The 26407-nt window shown below is 34.3% G+C and overlaps 4 protein-coding genes across 5 annotated transcripts; all 4 read right to left on the bottom strand.

The window, feature by feature from the left end:
• LOC145571416 (uncharacterized) lies at positions 1-4720 on the bottom strand. Its single transcript, XM_081630450.1, has 6 exons — positions 4630-4720; positions 3943-4104; positions 3682-3836; positions 3529-3579; positions 2000-2207; positions 1-674 (listed from the first exon to the last, which is right to left on the bottom strand). Exons 1-6 carry the CDS (start codon positions 4718-4720, stop codon positions 1-3), a joined length of 1341 nt encoding a protein of 446 aa, XP_081486576.1.
• A 912-nt stretch (positions 4721-5632) lies between these two features.
• Positions 5633-13226, bottom strand: LOC145570662 (uncharacterized). 2 transcript variants are annotated; one of them, XM_081629799.1, is made up of 9 exons: positions 13052-13226; positions 12540-12791; positions 12198-12347; positions 11939-12073; positions 11762-11827; positions 10555-10605; positions 10358-10438; positions 7273-7354; positions 5633-6047 (listed from the first exon to the last, which is right to left on the bottom strand). In XM_081629799.1, the coding sequence occupies exons 2-9, from the start codon at positions 12735-12737 to the stop codon at positions 5860-5862; spliced, it is 951 nt and encodes a 316-aa protein (XP_081485925.1). In that variant the 5' UTR covers positions 12738-12791; positions 13052-13226; the 3' UTR covers positions 5633-5859. The 2 variants fall into 2 exon arrangements, with proteins under 2 accessions (XP_081485925.1, XP_081485926.1); XM_081629800.1 differs by lacking the exon at positions 5633-6047 and adding an exon at positions 7107-7175.
• Positions 13227-15447: 2221 nt separating this feature from the next.
• On the bottom strand, positions 15448-16910 carry LOC145572686 (uncharacterized). Its single transcript, XM_081631657.1, has 2 exons — positions 16662-16910; positions 15448-16079 (listed from the first exon to the last, which is right to left on the bottom strand). Exons 1-2 carry the CDS (start codon positions 16824-16826, stop codon positions 15549-15551), a joined length of 696 nt encoding a protein of 231 aa, XP_081487783.1. The 5' UTR covers positions 16827-16910; the 3' UTR covers positions 15448-15548.
• A 1137-nt stretch (positions 16911-18047) lies between these two features.
• On the bottom strand, positions 18048-24725 carry LOC145570661 (uncharacterized). The gene is made up of 5 exons (XM_081629798.1): positions 24451-24725; positions 22475-23408; positions 22092-22187; positions 21864-22000; positions 18048-18649 (listed from the first exon to the last, which is right to left on the bottom strand). Exons 1-5 carry the CDS (start codon positions 24690-24692, stop codon positions 18463-18465), a joined length of 1596 nt encoding a protein of 531 aa, XP_081485924.1. The 5' UTR covers positions 24693-24725; the 3' UTR covers positions 18048-18462.
• Between the last annotated feature and the right edge of the window lie 1682 nt (positions 24726-26407).

Raw genomic sequence — 26407 nt, 5'->3', positions numbered from 1 at the left:
TCATGTGAAAGCTTTCAGCTTCGCTTTGATGCACGAACGGACATTTCGGTGCATACATCTTGACATCATTGCCAGAAATTTAAACTTCCATTTCTTATGCAAATCATTAGTCGAAGACATAGTCCAAGTAGCCGTAGCATTCTTGTACCTACTATGTGTCACACGAGTGAACCTCTTCACATTACTATTCTTATAGATGTCATCTGGGTCGATATCGATGATAAAGATATCTCCATAAAGCCTTACCGAGTGCACGAACAGAGGCATTGACACCGGCTCACATGACACTCCGGCAAGATCCGCAGTTAGTACAAGGTGCTTACCATCCGGACTAAAGCATGGATGGTTTACATGTCCTGCAAACATTCCTCCTATTCTCGAGTATCCGCTTTCTATCACTTTGACCACCACATTTTTATCATCTACCTTTACTAGGTACACTGCAAAGTATCCTCCATCAGGTGGTAGGTCGTCACGTTTTTTCGACATGGGATAGGAACGATTAGAAGAGAACACTACCCAATCTTGCCTAGGAGACCATTGGCAATGTGTGTCGGTCCAATTTCCTTCTGTTAGTCTTGTAATTTTTCCTTTCTCTCCTATATCTGCCCTCTCCATTATGTATAGATTCTTGTGTCCATTATCTTTTGTTGATCGATAAACTAGCTTCGTTCCTGCATTAGAAACCAAGTCTCAATTTACTTTCAACCTTCAAGCTAGTAAGGGACTAAAAATAAAAAATAAAAATAAATAAATAAATAAATCCTCTATTACCGTTATTTTAAGGGCTTGGTGGAGAGACTTATACATCTAGTCTTGTGTACAATGGATGTACATTAATTTATTGTAAAACGAGTTAAAGTTATCTTATATGTATAGTATGTAATCACATATCTATAAAAAAATTACATATTAAAATAAAATTCAAATCAACGACAAATTAAAAGTTACTCTTTAAGTGGTCAAAGTTACCATAAAAATAGTTAAAGTTATGCTCAAACTGATTGTTTTACAATAAAATTAGGGCATGTTCACATTTACTTAATTTCAGTTCAGTTCAAACAGTTCAGCTCCAATCAGTTTAGTTTAATTCAGTTTAGTTCAAATCAGTTCAGTTCAACTCCTAATTTCCCTCTCTCATAAAATATTCATTTTTGCTTAGTTCAGTTCAGCTCCAATCAATTCAGTTCAACTCAGTTCAGCTCCAATCAGTTCAGTTCAGCTCAGTTCAAATAAATGTGAACTGACCCTTAATGTACACCCGTTGTACACAAGACTTACTCGGGTTTATAAAGGGCAAAATGATGCAGATGAGATTTGATTACAAGTCTTAGGGCCTGTTCACATTTACTTAATTTCAGTTCCGCTCCAATCAGTTCAGTTCAGTTCAGTTCAGCTCCTAATTTCCCTCTCTCATAAAATATTCATTTTTGCTTAGTTCAGTTCAGCTCCAATCAATTCAGTTCAGCTCCAATCAGTTCAGTTCAGCTCAGTTCAAATAAATGTGAACTGACCCTTTATGTACACCCGTTGTACACAAGACTGACTCGGGTTTATAAAGGGCAAAATGATGCAGATGAGATTTGATTACAAGTCTTAGGGCCTGATCACATTTACTTAATTTCAGTTCCGCTCCAATCAGTTCAGTTCAGTTTAGTTCAGCTCCTAATTTCCCTCTCTCATAAAATATTCATTTTAGCTCAGTTCAATTCAGCTCCAATCAATTCAGTTCAGTTCAGTTCAGTTCAATTCACCTCTAATCAGTTCAGTTCACTTCAGCTCAATTCAGTAAATGTCAACAGACCCTTAGATATATATATGTACCCATTATACCAATATTTTATACAACTAATCTAGCTGGCGTGCCCACTTAATTATCATAATCCATAGTTGATTGTGAGCGTTATAGCTAGATAGTAACATTACTTCTTATTGTACGTTAAAATTAGATCAATGTGGGAGATTTTAATACAAGGAGAAGAGATTTATTAGTGATTACCGTCTGGGTTACTAGAAGGAAAAGCACTATTATAACCTTCAAGTGTAAGCTCTATAGAGTTTCTCTTTGCACGAGTGGAAACATCATTTATCGCCACTATTTGAACCGTCTCCGTTGGTTCTGCTTTGAAAGCAGGTCCGACGGAAACATAAAGTACATCTTTTCTGCGATTCCACACCGGAGAAAATACGCTGTTTGGCTTGTCCTTCTGCATTAAACATCAATTCAAAACAAGTAAATATAAAATATTTCTTTGTTGCAATTAATATTTAACGGAGGAAGTAATAACCTATATACTATTCAATGACTACAGAGAAATTGTGGCCATTGTAATTATTTTTAATTTTAACCGTTTATTTTTAAAGACCAATCTTCTCCATCCATTCAATTGACTTTAAACATTTATCAAAATATAAATTAAAACATTGTTCTTAGTTATTAAAAAAAAAAAAAACTGCTATTTACAATCGCAAAATTACCATTGTTGTGAAAGTTTAACCTTCAAATTATGAACAAAGTATCTTGAATCTTGATTGTTGTTTCATAATTAATAACCATAGAAGTATCTAAGGTCTACAATTTTCATCAAAATTAATATGAATCATCATCTTCCTCATCTATATATTAAAAACCAAAAAAAAAATCATAAACAAAAAATGGAAAAATGTCAATAAAGGTATTATGTTTTTTGATTCACTTACAATTACAGTAGTCTCTAATTCTAACTCCTTCTCATAGAACTAAGAATTGCATTAGATGCCTAATACCTTACTTGGGAAGATGAACTCTGCCCATACAATTGAAATTACAAGTCATACAAAACTGCATTTAACAGATAGAGTATCTCGCTCGACTCGCTGGAAAAGATGAAGTATATAATTTTAACTGGTACTGTTAGATATATTTATTTTATGGAATCAAAACTAATGTTTTTACAAATATTTTTTTTATTATTACTAGAATTATGTAGACAAATTAATGAATGACTATGATTTAATATTGCATATCAATGGTTCATATTTAAACATTACAATGGCTACAAGATTATTGTAGCCATTGCAAACCTGTCCATATAATGATAGTTTAAACAACTTTTGGGTATTATTTGTGAGATATAAAGCATTCATAAATTGCATATAATATATAACAGAGGTAGTACTAAGTAATATCAATATATGTAGAACTACATATGCTGATATGCATACGTTGTAAACCATATGCAAACCGGTATCGTCGGCTACCCAAACAGCCTTGAACTCATTGTCTACAAATGCAAGCTTCTTGCCACATTCTGAAATTGATGGAAACACTCCTGACACCCTGAATACTCCTAGATCTGGATCCGGAGATTATAGCTTGTAGAAATCTTTCTCAACTGTGTTATACTGCATGATTAACAAGCCAATTTTTATGCATTAGGAATAAACATATATGAATCAATATGTAGATACAACAACTAACGGCAACAAAGTCTTAGTCCCAAAATGATGTAGTTTGACCGGTATATATATGAACAACTCAACAAATACCGTGTTAACTTTTTCAGTATGGCAACGACGGTAACCAATACGCTTTCCACCCTTATAATCATCAATCACAAAAGGATTAAAATGATCAGCCTAGGGTTTGGTCTTTTGAGTGATTTCTATGGATGCATAATTTGGTTTGTTTGTATCAAAAACCTTAATGTGCCTGTATTGATCTATTCCTCTTTCGTCTGTCTTATCGATATGGAATCTCTTACGAAGGGTGGCAACAGCTACTCTGGTCTCATCGATGGCTGCAGGAGTCATCGCACTGATATCTTCTGGAGTCACACGAGTAACGGTTGTTGGACCTTCATGAAGGTGTACTCGGAACACCTCCCCAACATTTTTCGACTTTTACCTTCTCAACGTTACGGTGGAAAAATAGGACGTTGTTACTTCCCCAAGTTGGCTAACCTCCGTCTACGACGACAAAATCACGATTTAAGGGGTCCTCTACATCCATAACACAAATGTTACTTCTCAAATCTTCGACCTCGCCATCCCAACCTGCAGCCTTTATTTGTAATGTTGCAACAGCTATCTTCTTTCCATCAGGTGAAACTGAGGGGCTCATATCTGCTTGCCCCGTTGTTGATTAATTAAAGACGATCCTTTATTAACTATTACACTAACTAGCTATATAAACCATTAGCTTAAAATTTTAATAGTGTAACACACATACTTTTTCATTTTGAAGAAAAGTATAACACGTACTTATTTAAACTTGTCTGAACTAACCTGAACTTATCTGAACTTATTAAATCTTATTACAACTAGTTGTAATTTGTACTTGGATAACCCTTATTAGTACTTATTAAACCTGAACTGGACTTATCTGAACTTATTACACCTGAAATAAGTTAAAATAAGGTGAACAAGTATAGTCATAGATATGTAGTTGAATTGTTAGTGGGCTAGTTAGTGGGTAAGTGTGTTAGTAATGGTTTTCTAATATTAAGCTTAAGTAGTTATTATCATTAGCCTATTTAAACGAATGGATGTATCTCATTTTTATTAAGCAAGAATATTAAAACGTTTATTAGTTTTCCCTTCTCATCTCTCTATATTTATAGCTTCAACAAAAAAAACATTATTGCATACCTTGGAGGGTGAGACGATCAGTTTTTCCGGTCCTAAGATGGGTTTTATATACAGCAGTCCAAGGCTGATGAGGCTCAGGATTAGGCTCCATAGTAGAGACATATATAAGGTAGTCACCACTCGCCAGCAATGCAACCACTATCTTCCATGCGAACCCCCTTGAAGGTGTCATAAACTTGAGCAAAATTGAACACTTGTACTTTAGGATCTTTTTCGTCTCTAAACAAAAGAGCTATGTGAAGGGTTTCGAGGTTTCCTGTTCGTTCGGACACAAAAATTATGCCTGATAGGCTTCCCGAGTCTACATCATGGTCGGCCCCCATGCCGCGCAAGAGTGGACGTTGAAGAATAATCTTGAGAGCGGCAGGTGGAATAGCTTGGCCGTTGTAGTTGTAGAATTTACTGTCGGTCATAAGCTCTTCATCTTTGGGTGACCTGGGTCGATATTTAGCCGAGTAGATGTCTAATGGCACCGGTGGACGATAGGTTGCGAAGAATGCTAGGCTACCTTTCTTCTCTTCAACCAATACTTCTATTTTCTCTGCTTCCTTCTCTTCTATGCTGTGTTCTCTATTATCTTCCTTCTTTTCTTCAACTTTTTCTCTTTCTTCACATTTCTTCTTGTCCTTCTTTCTACCTTATATCCCTAATAAGTTTTACCTCAAATGAAAGTTAAAGTAAAGAATTTCACTCAGTATGCATTATATTTTAATTAATGTGAAACATTACTTCATTCTTAGGTCCCGGTTGGTTTGATGTAAAATATTTTCAATGAAAAATTAGTTTTCATGGAAAACATATGTTCAAGTAAAAGCACACTTGCATATTAGTTTTCCTTTAATTTGTTTGGTTGCATACAAGGAAAGTCAAACAAAAATCTATACTACATAAAGAGAAAGGGCTTTTTAGTTGATAAATTTTGTCATCAACACATCTGAAAGTTTCAGTTTCTTCACACTCACATTAGTTGCTATCTGATCATCACTGTCATCATCATGAATCCTTCACACATAAAATACTGATTTAATTTGAGCCTCATTATCCTCTTTGTTCATCATCTTTTCCTTATCTTTATCCTTAACGCCTCAAGCATTGTACAAATTTTATCCAGCTTTCAGCACAAGCTATCATAGATGCAAGAAACAACCAATTAAAATGAATTTGAAAGATAACTAGTTCTGAATCCGTACAATACAGCAATCTAGTGCAAATTGTCTTGTGTTCTTGTGCTTAATCACTGTCTTCACTGTCATATTGACAAAGTGACTGGAGTACAGCATTAGAGGTTGTGCTTTCATGCGGATTAGTATCTTCCTTCTTCAAAGGTTCAGTGTTATCTGGTTTTTGAACTGGTTTCTTCTTCACCAAGAATTTGACCGCTGAAATCTGCAAGGTGGACTGTTTACTATCTGAAGGTTCTGCCAAACACAAATGAAAAACAACTCAATCAGCACAGACATAGCTTCTAGAATGATTTATCGCTGAAAAAAGTAAAGTATGGTATCAGATAATGAAAGGCCCGGGGATGTTGATATAACAGGAAGCACTATGTTGGTTTCAGACTTTCAGGTTATGACAACCACTTCGTACAATAACATCAAACCAACAAGGCTAGTCCATTGGCAAACCTATATAGCTTTTTCTGTTTTCCTAATTTGGCATCATGATCCTTCAAAAGATACACCATAATAAACATCCAGATAATTTAAGAATTCTTACCAACTAATCCAATCAGAATCATTCAGTTCATAACAAGATAGTCTTAAATTGTCCTGAAGAGGTGAACTTTCAAAACCCTTATATTGGCAAGATCAAGTTATATTATTGGGCTGTAAGGATTATTCAGTTTACTTTAAAATAGTGGCTCCATTGCCTGCATACAATGATTTTTGAATGAGAGTCATGTAGATGACAGTAGAAATCACAATGATGAAATTCGACATACTACCTCCGTTTCATATTATGTGCAACAAAAGCCTAAACACGGACTCCTAGATAAAAATATGTGTGTGATTGTTAAATGGTGAGAGAAAGATATAGATGCATGTGATGAGGAGAGATAGATAGAAATGACAAAGGAAAGAAAACATTCGTTGCACATAATGTGTATTAGTAAATGTTGCACATAAAATGAAATGGAGGCAGAAAAAAACTTATGTAGCACAAGTGAAAAAATATATGGATAGTGAATAAGAAAGTGTGAGAACCAGTGGAGAAATTAGAATGACTGAAATATGGAAAATTTAAAATAATAATGGTAATAAAAAAAAATGATCTCTACAACTTAAAACAAAGCATTCTAGCTAAATGAATTTTTCCTTGGAATCAACAAACCCCCCTAAAATAAATCCATTGTGAATTCAGCACTGGTAATTTAGGAATTCTGAGGTTGTTAAATGGCTTTGTGCTCTTACTTTATGACCCATTGTTTCCTTTTGGCCAACACAGTTATTTGTGATCAATACCATTTTGTGCTAAATTTTCCTTCCCATTTTGCCACACCTCTAAAAGCATAACATTTTGTTGCCTTAATTGCATTTCTTACACTGTATATCCAAAAACATGAAGAGCAAAATATTCCTCCCTCTCTTTGTGACAATTGCTGTAATTCAAAGAAGAGGATGAAGTAATGAAATACTATACCTTTGTTACTCGAATCTTCAGATATATTACTCTTTGTCAACACATCTGTAGGTTTACTAGCATCATCTGAAAGTTTTTGTCTCTGCATCACAACAAAGAATCATGTCAATAGCCTGATTCTCACAAATCACAAGCATAGATCAAGTACACCGAAATAGAGATGTAAAAGTTTAACATTCAAATAGTTCATACTCTGGTTTCCACATTAGCAGAGAACACACTCACAACCTCTATAAAAAGAGGGGAGATTGGCAATTGTTAAAAGAAAAAAGAAGCATTTTTAATCTTCTGGATTGATTGAAATTGGTCAGTTACCATTCAGAAATATGTCCGCATGGGTATTTTGTATTTCTACACAACACTCAAGAGCACAAAGATTTATTCTTAGTAAGCATAAAGATAAGATTATTAACCTAATCCCATATAAGTCTAAACATATTTATTCTTAGTTGGCACGTCTTCAAAAGGAGTTGGGGAACGTTGCATCTCATCATTGAGGTACACCCCTAGTTCACAACGATATACCTTAGATCCTCTTTTCCCTCAATTCAGAAATCCTAATTTGTAATGTAAACTCTTAGATTATGTGACTGTTGTAAACCTTGCACTTCTGCCTCTCACCTCATACTTTGAGCATCGAATTTGAGGGTATGCCTTCCAACTTTTGAAACTAAGTTTCCAATGCACAAGCTTCCGAACAGAAGAGCTGAAGGAGCTTACACAAACTAAAGCAGGATAACAACACAAACAAATACAGAAACCCCCACAGCACAATACATAAAATAAGTTACACAATAATCAGCAACAGAAATGATTTTCCCGCAATCCCCTTCTAGGGTGAAATTGATGAATATATATAGAGTATCTATAACAATCAGGTAACATAACTTACGAAACTAAACACTCAATATCATAGTTTCAAATAGCTCAATAATGTAACTTTAAAACACTAAACCCTATTGATGCAATAACTCGACATAGAAATGTGAATGATCACAAGGAGCCCATTTACTATTTAAACTCAATAAGCATAAGCATACTAATTCACACAAATGTCCCTATGCTCCAAGAATGAATTTTACAGTAGGGTTTTCAACCTGTGACCTTAGGTTCATTTGCAGCCAATTGCAATTCTTACAGGTAGGGATGACCAAGATAATGACTTGTTCTAATATAAGCAGGAAGTTGCAATGTAAGCAATGGATGTAGTGAGATGCCGAGCTTAGAAATCCACAATTCCTCATCAAGCTATAGAACCAAAACTAATAAAATACTTGACAAACAGTTATTGGAGCCAGAGTATTACATGTGAAGGGGCAGATAGCAGTGATAGCACACAATCAAGTACCAGAGATAGTACAACTGCAATACTGAACTTGGTTGTGTATGGATCTAGAGTTGGACATGAAAGTTTCAAAAATAAAAGACAAGGATACATTTTAGTGTCCAAAATAATTGATATGGATTCCAGGAGATAGCAATTTTTAAACTTTAACACTTAGAAGGGAAATAAAGTATTTTCAATGTTAATGCTCTGTGCTTAACATTTAACATTATGTTCTCTTTTAAACAAAAACAAGAGTATTAAAACAAGATTAAATCCAGCTTATATGTGGAATTAGTTAAGCTAATAAGAAATTACAAAAATTTAAAATTTCCAATCAAAGTTTGTAAATTGTAGTAGTAAAGAAAGTTAATTTAAAGGCCTACATGAGAAATTGTAGTAGCTTATCATAAGTTAAAGAGTACAGAGCCTTAGTTTTAAAAGGCATGAAGCACAGCAAGGTGCAAAAGTACTTGGAGCCTAGGCACAAGGCGAAGGCGTGCACTTTTTGTAGGTGAGGAACACTAAATTTATATACAAAAATATCAATTAATTTAACCTTCCTCGTTTTTTTTTTTTTACTTGCAACACTTCTCATTTCAAACTCGCCAATACATTATTTCCATCTCTAATTAATTTGATACCAATATGTAAAAACTATATAAAAATGATATTATAAAAGTATAAATCAAGACAAAGTAACAAGATCCCACATGACTAAATTCATTTACCCTAAAGTATAAATCATTACACCTAGTAAATTTAGAGTATATGAATACTGCAAAAGTCAAAGTGTTGCGAGTAAAAAACGAAGGAAGTATTAAATTCTAAAAAGAATTATGACAAAAAGTAAAAGGGCCTACGACAGCTAGGGTTCTTCAAATGGAATTGGGAAATCTGGGGTTTCACTCTACTCCAGTATTAAGGATTTAATCATTTAAGGTAAATATGACCGTTGCAAAGTCACAAGATAATTTATTTTTTACAAAAATATTGCTTACACATCAGCTACTGACCTTACAAGATATGGCGCAAAGGCAAAAAAGCCTTGCAGCCTTGAAAAAAGCGCATAGGAATGTACCTTTTGTTGGTCATTGCACTTGGCAGAGCTAAGGTGCCTGCTCTCGTGCCTGACTACGGCTTGTGCCTAGGAAAGCTTCTATTCACCTTACCTACTTTGACCATTTTTAGTTATTTATACATAAGAAAAAATAAAGTCTTGTGGGTAGTTTGTTCATTTTCAATTGTTATAATTTATATTTATTGATAACTAAAGATATTATTGGTCAAAATTCTGCATCGGCATATTGAGCAGTTAAATAAAAAAACAGAGGGAGTCGCACTCCTTCTAGTAAAGGCATTAATCTCTTGCTAATTAATTATTATCTAGTAAAGGCATTAATCTCTTGCTAATTAATCTCTTGCATATTAATTATTACCTTTTTTTGGACCCAGCATCTCCTTTTCACACCGACTTTTCCATCAAAATAAACATACAAATACCCCCACTAACTCCCATTACATCTAATTTTTTATTAAAACAACAATAGATAAGTAAGACCACAATATCTTCAATAACACTACAGAATAGTACTTATTGAGCTAATGTGGCCAGAGAGAGTAGCACATAAATGCATTTCGAAAGAAAGAGGCAAACACCGCAATGAGACATCAGTAAGACCAGCTGAAAAGCGTCATAATCACAAAGAGACCACAGAATGGTTCTGTTTATAATATGACCGAAATTAAACCGTACTATACCTTCACGCTGTCATTTCCTATCTCATCATTGTCATCATCCCACTCTTCATCATCAATCCTTCGCACATACTGTTTGGGCCCCTGTAAAAGATGTTACTCCAGAAAAAAAAAAATGAAAATTTATTACAAAATGAAAAAAGCACAGATATTAAAGGCCAAAGGATGAGGCATAGAGGATTATGAATTCCTATACTGACATTGAATATTGATTTGATAAGGGCCTCATCCTCTTCATCCAACTTCTTTTCCTGTAGCATAATTCAACTTGGTCAGCCCACTACTTAACAAACAAGCGAAAAATAGGGGGTTGTAAGACTTGTAGCATCAACAGAGCAAGGTAAACATAGACAAAGCAATGCAGATACATATTTCCTAACCGGTGAACAAGTTAACTTCAAGACAGATACAAATGACAGAAACATGAACAAGATATACAAGTATTGTCACACCTCCACAAGAATTAGGGACTTCTAAAGTTCTAAGTACTTTACAACTGGCTTCATCTCAGTTCAAGAATAAGCATGTATGCATTCATCATATAAATAAGTTCAATTAGCATATAAACTGGTATTATTATGGTGCATTAACGAATGATTTATAACATGCTAAAACAATATCAACTATAATACCATGGGTGAATCATGAATTAAATAATACAGATGAGTGTATTTTTTCTTTTCTTTTTTGGTGTTTCCACCTAGTTCACCCTTTGGGCTAATCCGATTCGGGGCTCAGATTGTATTTTTTCTTCCTGTGATTGCCAATTTATAAGCTTATATTCTCTCTTCTCGTCTGAATGCAGAATTTCTATTTAGTTTTCCAGCACCTAAGCCCAAACAAGATCTTAAACTTTCTAATGAGTACAAATGAGGTGTAACCATAACCAATACGTGGTCAGTTAAGGCCAGGCAACATATATAGATTCATTTCTAATTGTACACCAAGAGGTCCATATGGACAATACACACACGAGTACATGCTAATTTTCACATTTAAGCTGTCATCCAATGGTACAATCGACCGACATCAGCTCTGATTTGTTTCCGGTATCCACTACCAATATTAGAATTCGGAAACCTAACAGAAAAAGGATAGTAAATGCAGGAAACAGAATATAGTATATGCTTGCCTAATTTACTTAAGTCTCTCTAAAATAAGAAGCCTCCATCTTAAACCAATAAAACTTCTAATGCATTAACAGGAATAGGATTCTAAATTAAAAAGGTTGCACCCCTTATTTTGGAAGAGCCGGTGTATTTTGAGGAAAACCAAAAAAATACAGCATAATATCACTATCAATTTATTTGAAATGTCACAATATATACAAACTTAAAACAAATAAATGCACATGATCCCCTATACTTTAAGATTAACCGAATCCAAAGCAACAGCATTTAGTTATACCTTGTCCTCACCCGTGCGCTGCAAGGCCTCTAGCATTGCATCTACACTGACTGTTGCATGCCTTGACTGAAAAGAACACAGTAAAGATTAGATAAACAAACTTGAAACAGATATCTGCCGTGGTGAAAATACAATAAAACCAAATATTATATCCAAATTCTGACACAAGTAAAGTACCCTCATAGACTTCATTTCATCAAGGGTTGCCAGTATGTCCATTTCCCATTTTGAGTCCAAAGTTCTATTCTCTAAAGATTTCATTGCATCTCCCATTTCTTCAGAATCTCGTTTCATTTTCTCCTTCTCAATTTCCTGAAGCCAACAAATATTACATAATCGAAATCAGTATCAAACAATACACATTCCAATAACACTCAAAATTCAAATATCATTTTACAAAGCTCAAGCAAAACAATGGATATCTAGCATAACTCACCTCATCTTTATCCCGCCAAGGTTCGAAATTCCGTGTGGCACCCGCCTCAACCACATAATCTGAGTTTTGTGGGTCTGTCTTCATTGCCAGCTCGGCCGAACACTTTGTACATTTGAAGTAAAATCGAAAAACTTGGATGCCCAAGTATGTCTGCATTGGTTTAGGAATGAAATTCCAAGTTAGAGAATCACATCAACTCTACTTGTAATGCAATTTATCACAAAATTAGCCATACCCATCAAATCAAACAGTAAAATAAACTTACAAGTAGCATGAAATTCAACTGAAAAAAGCAAACTTTAATACATAACTTAGGTTTATAAGTTGAAAGATATAGGATACCTCGCCGATGACATCTTCTTTCCTAGAATTAAACTTGGTTCCTTTATATATGTAGTTACCACAAGTATTGCAGCGAATAGACATCGGCAACATCATTCGGACTTTGATTTGCTGATTCTTGGGTTGCCTACGCCTCGGAATTTTGGCGGGATCGAAATCAGGTGGATAGTATTTGTTTAACACCTTCCTTTCTCCCATATTTCTCTACTCTCTTCAATTCAGTATTCTTCTTCACCTTCTTCAATAAGAATTCTAGCAAAAATTTCATAAGAAAATCCACATTAAAGGGTTGTGCAACACATTAGCAACCAAACTTGATTCAATTATCAAACAAGTCACATAATTTTAGGTGTATATGATTCAATTAAGGCTGGTAATTTTCTGTTCTAGCAACATAATTGCTGGTTAGTAATTAGAATCAATACTTCAGATTTCCGACAATTAAATTAGATGAAAGATGAACCCTAGTTTGTGAATTGGTTTGATGAAAACTAAAAGAAACAACAACTTACCTCAGACGCCGCTGAGAACGAACAAATAGTTTGTAATGGAGAACGTCAAGTGCGATATTGAGTGCGCTTCAACGGAGAAGGAGGAGAGAGACGAGCAAATCAATGGGTTTTTGTTTTGTTTTGTTATTTACAGCCTCACAGGTAAGAAAAAGGAAAAAAATTAAGCAAACCTCTTCGCGATAGGAAATTCCTAATGTAAAACAATCTTTAACTACGAGTTATGATTATTATCCGGTGCATTAGTGCTGGTATGATTGCACTCAATGAGCAATTCAATGGGTTGGAGCCCCCATTAATAAACGTAAAAGGGCAAATATGATAGGTGACCCGACCCACTCAATTAAAATTTTAATGTGATCTCCCGTGACTCTTTAAGAATTGATCCCTGATTCGAGCCATTAAACAAGTTTATTGACAATATCCAATATGTTATGTATTTTTATCTATTGTAAATTTCAAATTTGCAATACTTGTTTTATTCATTTGTTTTTAATTTTATCGAATCTTTTTGGATTATACTTTAATTGAGTGGTGTAAATCCCAACCACACATAATGTATGTGAAACGCTAAACGACACCTTCATTTTACTTGGTTACGCCCGCATTTTAAAATGAATGACGAATCTACTCTTACATATTCTCTATGATTTTCACCCATCCAATTCGAGAACATTCTCTCTCCTCCTAACAAACCACCACCAACCAGGGGCAAGGCCATCGTCGAAAAAAATGTTGTATTTTTGTGCAAAGCTAGAAATGCCTATTTTTTCCGAAAACACGAGGTGAAAACGGGCAAAAAAAATTGAAACTCAAACGGTTATACGAATTCTGGGGGCGTTTTGTGGGAAACGCCAAGAAATTTCGTAGAACCGTGAAGGTGATCGAAATTTTTAGGCAATTCTGCCATGGTGATTCGAAAATTTTTAATAATTTCTGAAAATTTGAAGAACAACTCAGATTTAGACGTATTAGTAGTGAATTTCGAGTTTACCGATGTTCTAAATTGATCTCTTGTTCACTACCTAGTACTTACTATAGTACTTTAGGGCCTGTTTTGATTTACTGAACTGAGCTGAACTGAATTGATTGGAGCTGAACTGAATATTTTATGAGAGAAGGAAATTAGGAACTAAACGGACTTGAACTGAACTGAACTGAACTGAAAATAAGCTAAAGAGAACAGGCCCTATGTAATTAGAAAAGACTATTGAGAGGCCAAATTATGCCTAGAAATAGGTTTTACAAGGGGTAGTTTTTGTTTTTGGCGAATTTGAACCTTAATATATCATTGTTTGTTAAGTATTTGATGTGAATGATTTATGTATGTGTAATCTACTCCACTTATTCTTAATTATTTCATGTAAATTTGGATTAAATTCGTTGATTACATTAGAAAGCCTTAAATCCATAAAGACCCTAATTTTACTTGAAATTGCAATTCAAGAATTGGCTGATTTTTAATTGAATCATTATGTAATAGGTTTAATAGACTATGTTCCATGCTAATAATCTTCATATATTCACATATTAAAGCATTAATTGGATTAGCTATTTTAATCTGAATCACTAGAACCCTAATTCTTGAATAAATGTTGAATTTTTGATAATTTGGGGACTGATTAAAAATTCATGGTATTCATGATATTCTTGCAATTTTGGGGAATTGATTGAAAACTAATACACAACCTTCAATTTCATACAACCTCCAACAGAAATGCATTGGTCCATCAAGGACTTAGCATGCATTCATCAAGTGCTATCGAACTAAAAAGAGAAACTAAACAATAAAGAAATCAACATAACATCTATACTTCTATATATATCTATATCTATATCTATACTTCTATACTTTATTAGAATTAAAAATACAAACCACAATCATTCATATGCCACATGTCCTCACAACTTACTCATATGCCACATTGCCACATGTCCTCACAACTCACTTATATGCCACATGTCACTTCCCTTACCTTTTTAATATTAAAAATAAATTAAATGTATTACATAATGTTAAAGTCTTTATGTATTTGTAACTTGCACAAAATGAAGTGTTTCATTTCCACAATGATAAAAAAGTTGAATTAATTAGTATACATTACATAAACATATGAAGTATAATAAAAATATTCTTTTTATCTCTTAAACTTAAAATACTTAACTTAAACTAATATGTCATTTTATATCCCACAATATTCATGTATATATACAATATACCTAACAAAAGTCCTTCATCTTCTTCCACAATTCCACCCTCACTCTTTTTTTTTCTCATAAGTTTTCAGTTTTTACAACTTCAATCACCTCAGAGTCATGAAACAATAACTTCGTAGTTTCAACTATTGAAAGGGCTAAAAGACTAGTTTTATTATTATAAATATACATTGAGCTTAATCTAACAAAAAGCTATCAAAATAGCATATATTAAGAAATAGATGATGTATATATTATATTTTATATAGTATTTGATAACCCAAGGAAATATGAAACTCCATATTCAAGTAGACTCATCAATAACACTAGATTTGGTACTCATAGTTAGACCATGCAATTTAGTAGCATAATCTAGCCCATACAAAATCCATACCATGACCAAGGAAGAAATGAGCACAAACACAGGACCAATCAACCACAACAACAAAGGTAAACTAATGCACAACATTCTACTCCCTACAACTCCCATTAGAAACCCTCTTTCCAACACTCTCTTTGTATGCCCACGGCTCAACAACTCGCCTGACGCGTTGATCAAGAAGTTAGCATCCACCAAGTAGCTGATGGCTATTGAGCTGCATAGGAAGCTGGTCAGTAAGAACACCAATGCCGAACCATACTTGAGGACAACGATCCGGCCTGTTTGGGACCCGAAAAATTGAGTCGTGGCTAGAAGGTTACTGGCCTTGTAGGCGTTGTTGGCTAATGCTGCTAGTGCAGTGGTTATTAGCATGGTTATGGTTGCTGTTAGTATAGACTCCATTAGAGTGTTCCTTAGGCTTTGAACTGCTAGCACCTCCTTCTTGTCATCACCCTGTTACATTTACATTTTGTATCCAAAAAATTATAATTTACTTCCATTATTAGCTTTAAAACTACTACACATGTTCCTCGTTTCAATTATTATCGATCCTTCAACTTTTATGAATTTGTTACTAACTTAGAAATCTCTTTAATAGCTACAAAATAACGTGACAATCTTGACGGTCCTGAATTATTTATCATGTTGTCACACATAACATAATCAAAATATTTATATGTCACGTTACAAAATGACCTTTATAATATTTGTGTATTCCTGTCCTTCAATTTAACTTAATTTCATAAAGGCGAGTCAAGAAAATCTAACAAAATTCATTACTACCTTAAGAAATGTACTCGGTAATAATTTTTACCAGCCATCCTAAAGGGCCTAAACTATAAAATTTTCAATAATTTGTAATAAAGATAGAACTACATATATTAGATATATCTCCAGACATATGGATTTTACTTCAATTAAATCAAAATAAGGTGTAACAATTAAGTGACACTATAATTCATGTATGAAATATATATGATTAAAACTAAATATATTATAGAGTTTATTTAATTAATTGAGGGAAAGAAAAATTACCGGTTTGATACCTTGAAGCCATTCCCTCCTCTTGAGAGTGTTGATTCCAATGGTGGTAAGAGAAGGATTGTGCTTGAAATTGTGCCAAAGAAAAACATGATATCCCACACTCAAAAATAAACTTAAAGGAACTAAGGTTGTATCCAAATAATTTGTCACTGCCATTAAATTGATTGAATCTTTTGAAGCTTTAAATTGGGAAATTAAAACTTGTTTGAAGAAATTAAGATTGATAAACTAATCATAAAATTCCCCTCAAAAAATAAGTGGTTTTAAAGTTTGGTAAGGTGACTACTAATAAGGAAAAGTTAAGTCCTAGTCATGAAAGCAAATTAGAAGCTTTTCTTGATTGGAAACCAATAACTCAATTGGTAAATGACACATTGTGGAGCCCACATGAATTAAGAAAGATTAGTAACTGAAGCACTATTATTTGTTCACATTTTTTTTATTAATTAAAGCTTTTTAATGATAAGATAATATTGTAGATATATACATGTATATGTGTCAAAAAAATATTGTAGGTATAAAATGGGAGATGGAATGCTGAGCATGCCAAAATTAGGCCATTTTGCCACCTTTGGTAATTGATAGTTGAGCCAATTAGGTTCATGATCAGCGTATAAACTTTAAGAATATAGAAACATGCATGATGATCTACTTCATACATATCTTGTGAAAAAATGTAAATGAAAACGAATTTAGTTGGTTAATAAAGTATGAAAATCGGGCTATATCTGGTGTCCAATACATGAGATTAATATTGTCTTATATTGTTTGTTCTTTTTGCCTCCTTCTATACCAGAATTAAAAAGAAATAAATCTTGTGAAATTTGTTACAATTGTCAACTTACCATCAATCTAATGCATATCTTAGATACAAATTACGAAGTAAAATTTTTTTAAATAGATTATTTGTATGAATTTAGGATTATGATTTTTATACAAGTACTTGTATTGCGTAGTATTTCAGACAATTTACTACTTAAGTAAAATTTCTAAATAAATAAAACTTAATATAATAAGAAACATGAGCATCTGTTATGAGTGTTAATAGTCTTTTTTGGCAGAGCACACTACTATTTATGCTTTAACTATATTTCACATGTATTTCTCAAGAAAAACAAAAAGGAAGCTAATTTTCACATGATATGTACCAAGATATTGATGGATTAGGGAGAAAAGTTCACAAATATAAGGACACTGCCAATTGCTAACCAAAAGTAGAGCATCAGAGGTCATCAATGATCATCGATGAAGGAAGAGCAGTGCGATGCACTCTCCCATCTATACGCACACTTTCATTGTATTGGGAAGGAACACCGAAGCAACAGTGGCCAAAGATCAAGAAGGAAACAAAGCTTAAGAGAGTAAGAAAGGGGCCAAGAGTTAAACGACGGTATTCGCTTTTATTATGTACATACAAATGTGCAATCAAGTTATAACAGCCAACCTCAATGGCTCAATGCATTCAAGAACAGATTATAGTTTCTTACAGAGCACTATTGTTGGTAGGCTGTCTAACTTTCACATTAGAGTAGAAAATCATGCATGCTTGAACACCAAGCTCGAGGAACAAATACACAAGTTGGCTTGTTCTTTTCATAGCTAAGTTACAGTAATGAGTAATGACATGGTTTTACAAGAAAGCTTCCCCAGTTCCCCCCTAATGCTTATGCTAAGCTGTTCTTCCGCATATATACAGACACACAAAATCATGGATCAGTGAGCATTCTCCCCATTTCAGTATGGATGAGTCAAAATTATGGTGCAGCGGTAATAGAACTTGCTGCTGCTCCGTCTATTCTCGCTTGTCCTCCTCCAGTTCCTCCCTAACCCCAACAAACACGTGATCAGTGGAGCCTGAAACTTTTCTCTCTTTTCTTTCGATCATGCTAGCCATATCAGCAGCAACCTTGACTCCACTGCTTGTAAGTGAGACACCCTCTTCATCTAGGTCATCACCAGACTCTTCCAAATAGGCATACCTAAAAGCAAAAGAAAGTATAAGATTTGATATTTAGATGCATGATTCATGATTCATGACACCTTCCTAAGACAGGAACCATAATGGGTGATAATATAGAGATAGCATACTACAGGCAACCAAATTGCAATAAGCATAATAATCTAATAACGCCCTGAAAAAGAACAAAGAACAAACAATGAGAGACTCATCACAGAATCATAAACAAACATTATTCAGATTGCAGCTTCGGCCATGGAATTACGAAATCAAATTTCCATATTGCACAAAAGTACAAACACAAATAACTAAAGTAGAAAATCAATTGATTGCTGCTTACTATGTTTCTACACCAAAAGGACCATTGGATGAAGGCACAAGATTCCAGGATCAATGAAAAAGGAAACAGAAAAGGCAGCAACTTTAATCAATCCGTCAAATACTTAGTCTTAGGCTCATATCATAAGTTATGTGAGCAGTGGAGCAAGCTTGACAAAAGTAAGATCAGCCTCAATTTCTATAGCTTCCAAGCAAATTTGAGAGGTTACCATTATCTTTCATACCCTCCATCCAACATATTTCCTCCATTGCCCTAACATTGCACCAATTAGACTTTTGATGCTATTCACAAACTTCTCTTCAATTACATATTGTAATATACTACCTCTGTTTCTCAATATTTACAACAAATGAGTTTGCACGGACTCCTAAGCAAAATTTGTTTGCGAGTGTTAAATGGAAAAAGAACAATAGAGATGCATGTGATGTGGAGAGAGAAAAAGAACAATGACAACTTAAAAAGGATAGAAAACATTTGTTGCAAATAACATGAAACATCCATTTTTGGCAAATGTTGCAAATAATATGAAATGGAGGATGAAAATCAATCAAAGCCTTAATCCCAAACGTGGAAACGGAGGTAGTATATACTCAAATTATATAGGGTCTTGTTAAATTTGTCTTAGTATGTCTAAATATCTAATCTAGTTTTTATAATTTTTACTCCTATATAATTAAGAGAAAAAATTTTAAGATTGGAAAATGTGCACTGAGATGCATAAATCCCCCTATGTTGCAATATTTGGGATCCACACTAAAAAATTAAAATACCCTTACTATACTTAGTTATCTTCTTCTAATTCTATCTATATCACTTCAATAAGGTAAGTTTAATGATGTAAGCACAATCAATTTCTGTTTCGTAAAATTAAATTTTTTTTTTTTTTTTTTTTTTGGACAAACCAAAAAAGTAGACATAAAATAGACACCTATGTATAACAACAAGGCAATTGCTTCAGAAGCTAAACCCATAATAAGTAGTTAAGTACTAGGAGCACAAGATTGTATCAAGCTCTCCTAGCTAATCAATGTTCTTATACTTGTTGCAGCTTATCTAGATAAACTGCCAATGTCTGTCTTGTACTCCAGTAACATGAAATTCCAGTGCCATTCCTTATTCTAGATCTATTTCAGTAGAACCTAAAACCATTAAAAGGGCAATTATGAATAGCATTTGTATGATTCGAGCTTGCAGGTTGCAAAAATCAATTCCAATAAATCTTATAGCTCATCTTATCAAAAGTGCCAAACTGCCAATGATAATCTTGGAGTACAGGAATTCAATATCCAAGAGTTGTAGTGCAAAAGATCAATCTGTCTAAAACAAAATACTTATGTTGCTTCACACGTTATGGAGCAAAAAATGATTGAAAAAGTAAGAATAGGAGTTTGTTGACCATACAAAGGTGGACAGCAGAAATAATACTAGAAATCAAATTGACTACTGAACCACTGACCAGAACTGGCTTGACTTATTGTGTTATTCCTGTAATCCAACTTAAAAACGCAAACTGGTAATTAATGTTGTATATGCCTCCAACTCTCTTTTTTTTAATATAAAAGAGTTTAGAGAATGAGTTAAGAAAATAAGTTTTTATATTTTGAAGGAGATAACCTTTGTTTACACTTTAAGAACCAAAATCATACAAAGATACACCCTTTGACTCTTTGTACAATAATAGTCTTCGCGTTATTCAAACTCCTCTAAGCCTTAAGGATATGACATGAATAAACTAAAAGACCCTTCATGACAGCTTATTCATTATCAGTTTCTCAAAGGCTTCATTACATGGTTTAGTATTTAGAAAGGCTAAAGCATAAGCATAACTATTTTAGAAAGTGACATAGCTTTCACATATCCATGATTAATTCGTATGTCGTTATTATATCCATATGTAAGAAAAATTAGGGAAATGAAAAACTCCTTATAAAATGCCGAAGATCATGGAGAGTATACACTATAGAAGGATGAGGTAAGTTCCCAGACCTAGCATTCTAGCATTAGTAACTTAGTATTGAGGAAAGTAGAAGCATTCCCTCCCCCAAGTTTTACTTTTCTAGGGTATGGTAAAAGAGACGAGAGCAGAGGAGGGAAAGGTTTTACCCATTTTCTCATATTTCTTCAAAGATTCATTGCACCAATTTTTGTGGAATTGGTAGAATTATGCTCAGAATTGTAATTCAGCAATTTTATTATTTTGCCATGGTACTATGAAGATTCCACTAGATTTGTGAATCTTTATCTGATTAACATGGTTTGCTAATATTTAAGAACAAGATCTTTAAAGCCTATGAACTGGATTCACAGTTTTACCATTGCCAGAAGATACAATAAATTTAAAAAATCAACCCAATCAAAACAGAAAAGCAAAGATTCACTGGCACACCTATCCGGAAAACAAATTTGCACTACAATAACAATATACAGACAGCTTGTCCTACTATTGAAGGAACGCTAAGTGACTAGGCTGCAGGTGAGTCTCATACATCAACAACAGGGAAGGGGAGGGGGAGGAGGACAATAGCATCCAATTTTAGCTTGACATTTTATACAGGATTAGCAAAGGCCTACATATTACCTATATGTCAGTGATGCAAAGAAGTAATAGAAAGGAAAAGGCAGTCTCTGTACCTGATTAAATTAGTTTCTATCGTATTCTTTTCCACTATAAAAATTCAGGAAAGCCATGAGATTGAACATAATGCACAGATATCTATCTGTTTCCCAACAATAAATTTGCCTTTTAGTGTATATCAACCACCCACATGCAAGCATTGCAGAATAGAAACACCAACACTCTTTAAGTTCATAGCTAGTCTCAAGAGAGGCACCACAGTCCACATACATTGGGAACAAATCAACAGACTACATATATGATATAACAAGTGCTACATACCTCGTAGGGTTGCGAGAAGGAGCCCAGAGTATACATATCACAACTAAAAGAGAGTATGCAAGCAGAGCCCAAAAGGCAGGGATGATCCATGCAATCCGCCAAAGTTCGCCTAAAGGATCGGTTGCATTAAAATACAACTGCAAAAAAGCAGACAATATCAAATAAGGTAAAGGACAATAACTTCATTATGGAAAGCACAGGAAAGACGAACAGGTGAATATAAAGTACCTCATAACCAATCCAAGCAATTGAGAGCACTACAAATATCGCAAGGGAATTTGTAAATTTCCGGTAGAGCTCTAACTTAGCCAAGCTTCTACGAAGCTGAATTCAAGAATTAAAAAAGATAAATATAATGGAATTGCAAAATCTTACCTAATCCACAAAAATAGAAGCATCAGTATATGTGATAAAAGATAACAGAGACAGCACATACATCCACATAATGCCTCCCCACCCCCCCTCCCCCTCTCAACAAAAACACAGGGTGCCTATTAAGACGTTCATTTTCTAGAAGTTTTCAATTCAAAGGAATCAATTCTGTATGGAGGAGAGCATTTAAAGTTGAGATTAAAATTTACCCTAAAAAAAGGAAATTATAGAAGTATTACCTGCAGCTTCTCCAAAGTGTTTGAAAGGGAGGAGAAAATCCACAAAATGAAGCACGTGTCCATAAACACGACAGGCAACACCAGAACTAACTTGGTTTTCCCAATGAAATCATTAATATTGCCCAAATGTTCATATAGTTCAAGCGCCTCAGAACCTAGAAAGTATATACCTCCAAAGAACATAACCTTTGATGTGATAGCCCCTAAAGTTGGTTTAACCACACCATATCCCATGGAAACAACCAGGAGGAGGAGTCGGGAGAGTGTCTTTTTAACAGCAGTAAAGGTTACTGCCCACAAAGTGACCCCCATTGGCCTAACACCTGTTGCATTCAGATTGGAATAGTCAAAATACCATAATGCCATTTCAAGCATACCAAGGGCAATCACTGCTGTAATGTGATAGTGCAGCTGTATAATATCTTTCCAGAACTGAACAAACCGCAGTAGCCAAGCCAGTCCTAGCAAAAGGTATGCTAAAGACATGAAACCATAAAATTTCATCAAAGGTGTCATTTTTCCAGGCAAATAACCATCTGGATTCTTCCATAACGTTCTTCCACTTATTGTTGTACCCTTTAGTGTCGGATCACAATACATAAAGTACAGATAATACATTCCTGTGCTGTTAATGTCAACAGACTGGAAATGCATCAAGGCCTTGTCGTTCTTTCCTTCAAAGAAAACCTTGATCCGTTTAGGCCATTCACGCTTTTCTGGATTAGGCTGCATTATTACCTCACCTATCTTGCAATGCCCCTCACTAGCAAGGGTTTGATTGCAACATATTGCATCGGTTTTGAGGTACGTTCCACCAATCCGTTCTCGGTCTTTCACCTCAACTATGATAGCTTCCACTGTACTAGTATATTGCTGCCATTCATTCTGCTTCTCTGCAGACTCTTTTGTCCTTGTAAATGTAACAGATTCAAATCTGGAATGCCAATAGCACATAATACCAAACCAAGTATCAGTAATTCTAATATTGAGCAGCACAAAAGACTGTCGCAACTAATGTTACCAAAAATGTAGACAATGCAAAAGCTCAGTGGATCCATCAAGGCATAAATTCCATAACAACAGTTTCTAAGTAACAAACTTAGCTCTTTCTGTCACTAAATAGCAGGATCATTTTTATTCTAGGCCGCCTAATACGAAACAGAGCAACTCAAACCTACAATTAATAATTCAAAATTTTTCATAAATGCCTTATATGATGCTTGACTAAGAATGTTAAGTAAAGACTTCTTGTGGACCATAGTATTGCAGAGAAATACAAATTAATAAATCAATTTTCTTTATTCATAACCCCTGATCAAATGTGACCGACTCTTTTATAGGGACCGAGACAGTATAAACTAAGCAATTCTGTAATAAATTGTAGTCTCATTACTCCAAAATAAGATCATGTGGCTGCCAACTAATTTAGTTAGTATAAAAGCAATAGGGACTATAGTAATCAAATCCCGACTACATCAATGCCCTTTGAGCTCTCAACACCGAAAATGTAACTAACATAACTAGATTCTTTTATGTTACCCTCCCTTAACCATCCAAATACCCAATCCCACACTACAAATAACTGGATCATCAACACGATACACCTTCTTGGCTCCTCACTCAAATGAACAAACCTAACACAAATTCCACAAGCTAGCAATCCTCATTGCAGAAATAATCTCAGGCTAAAAGCTCGCCGTTTTTCAATTCTTTTCAAAAGTTTAGCAACGTCTACTATACAAACAACAAATAAAAAACAACCCTTAACAAGCTCGAAAATCAACCGCAATAGATTTAACCCAATTAAGCAGCAATTCATCAACCGCCAATTAAAATCTCGAAAATCAAACAATTAAATCTAAAATTGACGGAATACAGTATCAAACAAATCATTCAAATTCATGAATACGATGATCAAATAATCAACAACTTACAAAAACACAAATTAATTGAAAAAAATAAAGATGAAAATATACCTAATAAAAGACCTGCCTTTGGAACTTTTTTCGGAAGAAGAAGAAGAGTGGTCGGAAACCTTAGAAGCATAGAGACCTTCGCTACCGCCATGGAAGAAGAAGGCGTTAGATTGAGGGATGAATTTTTCATTTCTGTAATCGTGAATTGAAGCTTCAACTTTTTGGATTGAATTAAAGAAGAAGAATGTAAGCCCTAAAAAAAACCCTAATTTTAGTTTAACTGGAAATTCTCTCTCCTCCATTGTTGTAGTTGTTGATTATTCTGTTTTTTTTTTTCTTTTTTTATTTTAGGATGAAGAAAAAAAAGGGGAAAGACGAAAGGGAAAGGGATGAAAGTGACAACTGACAAGAAATGTACCAAACACGAGGTCATAAACCACGACAACCAACGACGTGGCACTCTTATATATTTTTATATATTAAAACTTTAAATTAAGGTTATGTTGACTTTACCTTTAAAAATTAATATTCACTGAAAATAGGTTTAGTTCAGTAAAAATTAGTAAATTTAAAGAAGAAATATAATAGGAATTCAGTAAAAATAATTTTAGTTCAACAAAAATAACAACAAAAATAATTTTAGTTCAGCAAAATTGATTTCAGTTCATTAAATATAATTTAACTATGCTCTACAATTAATGCAGGATCATGAGCATATTCCTTCCAATTCGAAGTGGAATTTAGCTTGGAAGGCTCCAGTCCCTCATAGAATTTGTACCTTCCTTTGGTTATGCTTCCATGATCGTGTGCTTTGCAATGTTAATAAGCTAAAAAGGTACCTAATAGAGAATCCTTCTTGCGATCGATGTAATCAACACATTGATGAGATTCTCCTACATTTGCTAAGGGATTGCCTGTTGCTAGAAAAGTATGGAATTGGGTGACACAACCCATTACCAGTCATTCTTTACTGGTGATCTTACTACCTGATGTGCAATTTAGAAGCTGATGGTTGATTTTTGCTGAGAAATGGCTAACAACTTTTGCCACTACCCTTTACTGGCTATGGAGGTGGAGGAACAATGCTATGTTTTGACATTGGATCTTTCTTGTGCAACAAAATTGATGAAACTTGGAAGGTCTTCTCTGGAGAACAGGACTCAAACCAGCCCTGCTCTAAGACTCGAGGCTTGAAGAAAGAAACTCTTATCAGATGGCCGGATTGCACCACCAATGGGCTGGTTTGCTCTGAATACAGATAGAGCGGCCAAGGAGCACCAGGAGGTGGGGTCATCCGTGACAATACTGACAAGTATGTGCGAGGTTTTGCAACAAATTATGGGATTTGTACAGCCTTTAAAGTTGAGCTCTATTCTGCTGAGATGGGGCTTAAAAAGGAATGTACTTTGGGAATCTCGAAACTAGTTCTACAGATGGATAATCAGACTGTATTGAAGCTATTAAAAATCCCGACCACATGGGAGGTGAATGTGTGCATCACATCCTAAACAATTGTTGTAGTTTAATTAATTTTCTTGGTTGTAACTTTAATATTATGTTTTGTTTTGGAAAAGGTAATAGGGTGGCTGGTGGTCTAGCCAATTTGGGTGTTCGGCTTGAAGAAGGGATTGTTTATTTCGATACGCCTCTAATTGAAATAAAGTCTCTTCTAAGGGAGGATGTCATAGGTGTGGCTATGCCACGTTTCATTATGTAATCTCTATTTTATATGAATAAATGGGCTTGGGCCTCATTTGCACCAAAAAATTAAAAAAAAAATACACAAATACATTGTCCCTTCAAGAAACCTAACAATGCAACGTCTCAACTTACTTTGTAAATCGTTACGGTATGAATTTAAAACTCTGGTCATAACCATTGGAGTACGTACATCTATCACATTTTTACCATATTCAGATTCTCATTTTCACCTCATTCATGCATCATCCGTACTCAAAAATTTTTATATTGAACAATATTATTTGTTTTTTTTTTGTTTGTTTGTTTGTTTAGGATG

The sequence above is a fragment of the Chenopodium album genome, chromosome 12, assembly GCF_948465745.1.
Source record: "Chenopodium album chromosome 12, dcCheAlbu1.1, whole genome shotgun sequence".
Classification (NCBI taxonomy): Eukaryota; Viridiplantae; Streptophyta; class Magnoliopsida; order Caryophyllales; family Amaranthaceae; genus Chenopodium; species Chenopodium album.
Note: the sequence above shows the minus strand (reverse complement) of the source record. Positions and strands in the feature narration are given on the sequence as shown.